Source organism: Solea senegalensis, linkage group LG6 (genome assembly GCF_019176455.1).
Source record: "Solea senegalensis isolate Sse05_10M linkage group LG6, IFAPA_SoseM_1, whole genome shotgun sequence".
NCBI lineage: Eukaryota > Metazoa > Chordata > Actinopteri > Pleuronectiformes > Soleidae > Solea > Solea senegalensis.
In genome coordinates, this window is record NC_058026.1 from 16972803 (window position 1) to 16981875 (window position 9073).

Below are 9073 nucleotides of genomic sequence, written 5' to 3' on the forward strand. Positions count from 1 at the left end.
TTAAATCAGGCTCAGGCTGACAGATCGAGCACAGGTTTGGGTCCGATCTAAACTCTACTGTCAGGTCATTGTGACAGATACACCACCTTGTGGTCTGCCTGAGACTTGCAACCCGCTGCTCCTGCCCTGACTACGAGAAACTAGCTTCCTCTTCCCAGTGCCAGAGCAGCAAGGTAGAAAATGTTTCAGCAACTCACAAAATACGTTGTCTATTATATCTATCATTTCTTGTGTACATTATAATTACGTGAATGAAAGGCTTTGAAAATAGATCGTGAATTGAAAAAGGTTTCATGCATACTTAAGATCCTTGTCAACAGAGATTTTTTGTTTTATGACTTTCCGTCCTGGCTGCAAATATATTGCATTGCTTCAAATGTTGCTGCAGGGTATTGTGCGGGAGGCCTTTATCTCCTATCCTTGGGTGAAGGATGGGGCAGGGCTTCCTATGCTTAAGGAGATAAGGAAGGAAGCTTCTATCTTATCATTCAGAGAATTCTTATCCTGACAGCCACTGAAACCCTTCTGGGTCATCTCACGTGTTCAGATCAAGAATCAATGAGCTTTATTTTGTCATTCAACATGTAAGGAACATGAGGAACAAGATATTGTGCCCCAGTCAGCAATACTTGTAATAACAAATAGAAAAAGGCAACCTAAAACCAACAAACATCAGCATCTGGAAGCATCTGGACAGGGGTTTCAACAGTTTGATTAATGAGGGGTCTGTGCATCTTTTATTTCACCCTCACAGAAAACAAGCAACTGCATGTGAGTGCTTTGACTGGAAATCTGTGTTTTTACTCTGTGAAGCTAAATGCTATCATCGCCTATCAGAGTGTGACGGCTAATGAGGCTAATCATTTTCTTCACTTGCTCCAGGTGTGTGACTTCCCAGAGGAGCAGCTGCTGGTGGCTGTGTTCCCGGGAGTGCCGACAGCCGCCGAGCTCTTCCTGTTACCGCACAAGAACCAATCAGAGGGCAAGAAAAAGAGCGAGGAGGAGCTAGAGCAGGTGTGGGAGTGTGTGAAAAAAATGTATATAAGTGTAATATTTATTTAGAAAGGAGACATTGAATACACACGTACAAACACAAGAATGACAGCATGCACTGTAACCAAAATGTTAAGTGTTACTTTTTGTAAAGAGTTTAAATAAATTGTACATTGCCTTCCTCCTGTTCAAGATGGTCTCAAATCAAGTTTATAATTTACCATGTCTTCAAAACAACATCAGTGGGGGAAGTCTGACGTGAACATACAACACATGAGCGCTAGAATCCTGTTTAGGATCCGCCAGGCTTTGTTGTTAGTCTTTCTGGTGCAAAATGAGGATTGTGATCGTTGGCATTCTGAATAATTATTAAAATAATCATGGAATCAGTCTATACAGAGGGAGAGTAGAGCTATAGACAGTAACTCCAGACAACTTACCTCATCCCTGCTCACTGGCAGTGGGTGATCATTCTGTATAAGACATTATACATATAGAATGATGAAATACATGCAGGTCATGTACATGTATTAGTTTTAAGAAGGTTGCAGTTAGTTAAGCTGTTAAGATGTTGTCTGGAGATAGAAAATGTGGAACATTTCCTTACAATAAATGTGTCTAAGTGACATTCCCTCTCGTGCTGATGCATTAACAAATGTCTCTTTAATGAATTCTCTTAGGTTTGAGTCCATATATCTTATACCAGAGGTGTTCAAGTCATTTTTTTTGCAAGCTCAAGTCAAGTTGCAGATTGAAATGATCGTTCTGTCATTCCGCCTGCTTTGTCTCTAGCACTTCATGGTCAAATATTATGAATGACAGGATGCCTGCACCGTGCTACCATCCGTCGTCAGTTCATTTTAAAAAGTCTACTGCACTGCAGTGTGAAAAGTCACACAATCAAATCTTTGTTCAGTGTTTGAACTGCCTTATGCAAAATTTTCATACACCACAGGATACATGATGTTTGTCTGTGTTACTCGCTGGTATTTAAAGTTTAAGGAAAAGCCTCCAATTTCTTACATTTAACAGGCCGAAACACAATGAACCTGACTATCACATTGTCAACTCATACTAGACTGTCTATAGTATACTAGAGATGAAGTGAAAATTCGGCCACCGAAAAGCCTGTCCAAGATCAGTTCGGAACGCCAAAAAAATAGTTCCAACAAGATGTGAGCACCTATTAAATGCTGGAAAGTCTCTTTGCACAAAAGTGAAATTTAGCTGCGTACAGCGCAGATTATGAACTCTGGATACGGCGTTTCGGCCAACAATTTTCATTTTGGGTGCATCCCTATAGTATACTTATCTGGACTTAATCAAGAACTATGGTCTTAGCTGAGCACTGATGTTTCAGGATTTTGCAATGACAATGACACTGACAAATGTTTCTGTGAATGAAGGCAAAACCACTGTCTGTCTGTCTGTCTGTTCAACAGGCGTCCAATATAATTGTAAGCGCACTGAACCAAAATCTGGTGGAGTTCGAGCTCAAGCCGGGAGTGCGGGTGATCGTATACAACACACAGTTAACACTGGGTAAGAAACGTTTGCATTCATTTATCATTCATTTATTACCGTGCATGGTTAATCCATTCTCCATGAAACAACAGTGTTGTGACAACAGCAAATTCTCTTTGGTCCGTCGATTAAAATTCCCGTCAGTCTCCCACCATCCGAGGCAAAGGAACACAGGGGAGTGTGGGAGGGGTTCGATTTGAAGTGGAGCTCCTTGAAACGAGGGATCCTTTGTGCTCGCCATCGAACGCTGAACATCTGTTCTATCTCTTTAACAGCCACCCAACCACAAAATGAGTGTTGCACTGAGTATAATTATGTTGATTATTTAGTCCTTGAGAAAGAACACTGTACATTTTTGAGGGCAGAGGTAGAATTGGAGAATTGCTTGAGGAGTCAACTGCCCTGGAATTAGGAAGGTGGTGGTGTGAGGGGACATTTGGGATCCTCAGATGTTCTCTTGCCAAAAAACAAATTACTGTTATGAGCATCAAATCAATACTGGATTCAAGAGGCCACATTGATTGTAAATAATGTGGCCACAGCACACTGTTCACACTGTATCCTCTACTTGGCTGGTTTTATTAGATGCACAGGCTGTAACTTAAAGTGTGAGGTGTTAAAGTGACAGTTCAGGTTTTTTGTAGTGTGCTCGTTTCAAGAACTGACACATAGTCATCACTGAAAGTGCTGTGCACACCCTTCGGCCTGAGAGCCAGCTTGAGATGCGAAGGCTTGCTGTGGGGACACAAAAAAAAAACAGATTTTAGCCATTTGTCAAAATGGCTCACCTAATAAGATATACAGTATGCCTGTTTAAGTATTATATTATTATATATTATTATAGCTAACACTGTTGCCTCACCGTAAAAAGATCCAGATTCCTCACTCTAAAATGACCCTAGGTGTGAATGGTCTCTGTTTGCCCTGCTCTAGACTGGTCACCAGTCCAGGATGCATCCCACCTTTCACAATGAATATAAACAATGAATTAATATCTTTAAAAAAAAAAAAGGCAGATTTTCTGGCTGGAAATTGTATTTCGTGTTGCCTTGATCCGCCGCTCCCTCCGTTGCTAAGTCCAAATGTGTTATTTTGTGACTTACAGTCAGATTTACTTAAGAGATAAAAACACACTAATAGACACCGGCAAAGCAGCAGCTTCTGTGTCGCTGTGAGCTAAAAACGAGCCCCACAGCACCGTCTGACAGCAGGATAAAGCAAGAAACGTATTCTCAATTTATTGTAGACTTAAAGCATGTGTAGCATTGGTAGCATGGAGAGAACCTTTGTGTCCCAGGCTGGTTCTGTGTGACTCACAGCTCAGTCAGCACTGTGTTCATAAAGCATGAAACCACACGTGGAAAAGAAGAAGAAGAAGGAGAAAATGATTCCTAGAAATGTCATTGACATTGCTCTGTCGAGCGATACTGTCAGGCCTGACTGAGGGAGCGTTTGAGGGTATACAGCAGCAGGGCAGGGGCGGGTGGAGGCAAGAAGCATTTATGACGTCAAACTCCTGAACAACTGGGTTTTTAAAGCTGTAGAATTCCATTTGTTTGTTGTTGTCAGGCATTCGGCTAAACTTGCACATAATTATCTCTACCGAGGAGGTTGTGTTTCCACTGGCATGGGTTTGTCTGTAAGTTTGTCGTTCTGTTAGCAACTCCAAGCTGAATTGTTAGCGATGGGTAGGTTAGCATTCAATTTTGATCAATTTAACATGGGTAGTCCCATTAAACCAGTACAGATGTGTATCTCAGCCGCATCTTAACAGATCAGGATGAATGATCATGTTTAGGTAAGATGGTAATAGCTATAGACAGGTGGTTTTTACTGAGCTTTTCAATAAAATATAGTGAAAAAGGAAGTGTGGAACAGTCAAAACTGCACAAAAAGCACAATTGCATGATTACATACATGGAAACAGCATCCCGTGTGCATAACATATACACACCTTTCTTGTACCAAACCATTTGTGGATGTTGGCAGGACAGATTTACGTACACGTGGTATATTCTTATTCCAAATGAATGTGCTAATGGATTTATTCAATTCTTTAAAATAGGATTTCGGCAGGAAAATGGGGACTGTCTGGAATAAGTATAAAAATGTTGTTATAATAGCCATCTCTGCTGAATGAGTGCAAATGGCCAAAGATAATGGAAGTGTTGACTGGTATCTAAATTGAAGTTCGAACAGGTCTTTATAGCGATGCGTTTCCTTGACTCCTTGAGTATGATAGAGGCGATAGCAGTTGTAACTCTGAATTCACTGAATGAGTCAAAGCACATTGTTAGTGCTTTCTTATTAATGGAGAATAATACACTCTTAGTTCGACTGATTTTATAACCACAGGCCATATTAAAATGTGCAATTGAGTCCAGGCATTTTGGGATTGAAACCTCAGTGTCAGACATGCACAAGAAAAAGTTAAATCATTTCATTGTTTTGTTGCAGAGTCATAGCCAATGGCTCCATGGCGAGATAGACTAGAAGGAGGACAACCCTGTCTGGTTAGAATTAAAATGGATATTATTACTGATGGAGGTCTGCGCTCTCTGAGTGCCCTTTTTTTTAGTATTGTTTGATTTGGTATGATAAAGAACTAAACAAATGTCCTGTGACCTCTGTTTCACTCCCACAGCACCTCTGGTGGACTCAAACCCCAGACACAGCAGCTCAGCCATGCTCATGCTCCTGTCAGTCGTGTTTCTGGGCCTCGCCGTGTTCCTCATCTACAAATTCAAGAGGTACATGTCTCTGAAATGACTTCCTCCACTTGCAGCACCATCATATATCTATTACCATATCCTCCATTATTGATGACACCAGATGAGCACGGTCCAGACCAATCAATTACAGTCTGATCTGACGAGTCCTACTGAAGCTTGGAGATGTATTTCTTGCAGGGTTTCCAGCGCACACAGCAGTGCACCCATCAGTGATGAAACTCGGAGAAAAGGACCATTAAATGGTTTAATATGGGTTTGCCATTCCCTGCCTTCTTATTTGCGGAATAAATTATTCATAGAGAAAATGATTCTCTTGAAAAGTCTGAGGGAAATGGGAAAAAGCTGTCATTAATTATGGATATGAAATTTTACCCCATTAGTCTAAAGACAATGCATTTTTCAAGAGGTCTCACAGTTGACAAAACAGAGCAATTAATAACCAAAATGAATAGTAATTGGAAATAAATTGGTTAGAGACTAAATAAAGATGTACATTAGGTGTTATAAATGCAGCTGGGGAAAAAGATGCCAGTGTGTCTGTAATTTGGCCATAAATTATTTACTGAGGTATAATTACTATGTAGTCAGACAATGATAGACACAATTTCTTTTCAGCACTTGGCAAAATAGAGGCAGTTCGTTCGAGGTGAGCTGTGAAAGGTACGGGAGTGGGTTTTTAACTCAAATGCATCAATTAAAAGTTGCTTCTTTTAATGTAGTCTAAATAACCACTTCAGAAGACGATTGAACATTTGCTTTAAGAAAGAACGAACACGTGCTTTTACTAATGTCGCGCTGAGGCTCATTCGCCGGTCTCCTGTTTGTGTGCAAATGTGTAGAAAAATACCTTGGATCAACATTTACGCTGAGGTGAACCAGGAGAAGGAGCAGGAGATGATCGGCTCAGTGGGCCAGAGCGACAGCACGCCCAAAATCACTCTCAGTGAGTTCTCCACAGCCAAGGAACTCATGGAAAAAGAGCTGGATGCCAGGGTCAAACGTAAGTTAAGCCCTTTTTAATGGTGTCATGCGTCAAAATGTTGACTTCAGGTTCAACGCTGCGGGGACAGACGTCGCCGTGTGATCTTATGTTCCCACTAAACGCTGTCCATGTAGTGCAATGCTCTTCATGCGGTTTTTAAGTTCTTTAATTTGAATAGATATTTAGTCAATGAATCTCCCTTTAGCTTTTATTTATTTGATTTCTTTTAAATCGAATTATTCAGAGAAGATAGAAGCAGAGGAAATCACAATGAAGAGAGTCTCCGGGAAGAGGTTTAATATAGATAAGAATTCAGAAGAACGGCGGACAATGAATAATTAATGTTAAAGAACGCAGCCTCTGGATTGAACAGGCAAACGGGAGTGCATAGGATGAGGAATAGTCCTGTTGTGGTTGAGAAACAGACTCGATCTCACTGTAGACATACTTAAAAAGGCTAATAAAGGGCTAATAAAATGCAGCCTTGCTCTATGATATTTTAAGAAAACTTTTTTGTTGCTTTAATGTGCGGTTCGGCAGCCTTTTCTCTCTCCTGCACCAACGTCCATAGATAAACGGATTTGAAGCACAGAACAACAAAATAATAACTCACTGATGCTGGCACTGGAGAGGGAATAGGTCTTTAAGAAAATACACTGACTTTGTGGATGGACCTTGGTGTGGGCAGAGAGTGGTTTACAAAGTGACACACACTGAAGTTCCCAGTGTGAAAAGGCGGAATAACAGCGAGGTAAAGTGGCAAACACTTGATCCGACACAAACTTAAGCAGGCTCCAGTTTTATAAGGTGAGGAATTGAGTTGATTAGTTTTTGTTTGTGTCCCCGCTGTTTTCACTGAGATCAAACCTCTGTGCCTCACTGTTTGTCAGTAACTCAAACACCTGAACTACAGTTAAACACTTTCCTGTAGAGCTGCATAATATTACACCGAGGACAAAAAATATAAAACATCAAAGTTGAATAAGCAAGTTGTTAGGGTTTTGGGGTTTTTTTTCCAAATGAAATAAGTTTTTTAAAAGTTTGTTAACCATTTTCTGTTTTTTAAGTGTTGGTTTCCAACCTAAATAATGCTCATAACCTAAAAGAAAATTGTAGAGTTGTGTTTTATTGTGTTAATTCTGTAACAATAAGGGTACATTAACATTACTTAATGCTGTTATAGCCAATTACTAATTAGGGAGAGAGAGAGAACAAGGTTGATGACATATAATGAAGTCATATTCATACCGTGAGTGTGAGTGCACCACAGGAAATTCCCCCAGCAGTCTAGGTCTATAGCAGCATAACTAAGAGATGGTTCAGTTTTCTCTGAGCCAGCTCTAACTATAAGCTTTATCAAAAAGGAAGGTTTTAAGTCAAACTTTAAATACAGAGCGAGGCTCCACCTTTCGAACTGTCACTGGGAGCTGGTTCCACAGGAACTCCCATAAACATTTCTATATAAACCCTTGAATACCTTAATTAACCTGAATATTATTAAATGTTTAGTACAAAACATGAAATAACACTTACTAAATGCTTATTACGGCATTAACTAATGTTAATGAATGTCTGTTGAACCATATGTTTGCCTCTTTCTCTACTAACATAGCAGATGAAGTATGCGTTTCAAAAGCAAACACTTCTCCAATTCATTCAATTCTAAAAAGTTGTCATCGTTTTGGTAACGGCTCACTTTCTGATTCCCTTGCCTCTCAAAAAAGCTTCCGAGCCTTTGATTAAACGGCACATTAGACGCTCAGTCATTAATGCAACGTGTCACTATCAAAGACGTCATTTGTCTCACAGACATTAAAGCGCCAGCGCTGAACTAACCCCTCTTTGTTGTCGGCTTGTTTCATTTATCTCTCTGCTCAGGGGGAGTCGGGAACGTCTGCGAGAGCACAAGGGAGATTCCAAACTGTACTAGCGTGTAAAAGCCAGAGAGAACGCATCTGCATTTCATGTACAAAGCGACATCTCACCGTGTCGGGGTGGGGGTGTGTAGTGTGGTTGGGGGGGTTTGGGGGGTTTGGGGAGAGGGGGGTTTGGTTCCTCTTCTTTTTTCTGTTTTGTAATTCAACACAGCTGATGTTAATAGTTTTCTAAGGGACCTCATTTATACAGACGTGCACTTGATGTCTCCTCCTGCAACATCCATGCAGCCGGTGTCAATCTACTCAATGAGATTACTGTAACTACCAGTTTTGTGGATGTATATGCTAACGTCACGATGTTCAGAGTCCAGAGTGAGACATCTCTGATCGACACCGACCAAGAGTTGTGTAAATTTTCCTAAGGAGTTTTGCTTTGAAAATCATTTCTGCCTATATATAGACTATAATGTCTGAGTCTTCAGTCAAACAGGGAATATTATTGAAATGTACAATATTACCATCTGTTCTGTTTAAATGTATATATGATTACATTCTACATGCTCGTAGTCTGAATACCACGCCGATGACAGAAGATTCTACAATGGTCTGGTTTTTTTTTTGTTTTTGTTGTTGTTTTTTTTTGTTTGTTTTTTTTCAAAAGTGTTTTAAAAGTCAAACATTACTTTAAAGAAATCCACTTTGTTTTGCTATGGTCCGTGACTCGTGCATGTTCTTACCGAGGACACAATTTCCGTGTTGTAGATAGGCAAGTGTTGTGTAAATAGTTATTTTCTAAACACTCATCAGAGGAGCCCGGTCGATTTTGGCCTATATACTTCTGTTTCTGCTTTTCTTTGCTTCCTTTACTGCGGGGGCGACATGTAGACAGTAGACGGCGCTCATCATCAGGAGTGTACTGGCATATTATGGCAGAGTTAGCTTCCTTCAGTTTGGGTGGAAAGGAA

General features: G+C 40.4%; 1 protein-coding gene across 2 annotated transcripts in view; it reads left to right on the forward strand.

Annotated features, from left to right (window-relative positions):
• Window positions 1-8210, forward strand: part of LOC122771383 (VPS10 domain-containing receptor SorCS3-like) — a 270421-nt gene extending 262211 nt beyond the window's left edge. For both annotated transcript variants that reach the window (XM_044028934.1, XM_044028933.1), the window contains 5 exons: window positions 883-1014; window positions 2436-2535; window positions 5162-5267; window positions 6089-6249; window positions 8110-8210. In XM_044028934.1, coding sequence (XP_043884869.1) covers window positions 883-1014; window positions 2436-2535; window positions 5162-5267; window positions 6089-6249; window positions 8110-8168 — 558 coding nt within the window. In that variant the 3' untranslated portion in view covers window positions 8169-8210. The remainder of the gene's footprint in view (window positions 1-882; window positions 1015-2435; window positions 2536-5161; window positions 5268-6088; window positions 6250-8109) is intronic.
• Window positions 8211-9073: the final 863 nt, after the last annotated feature.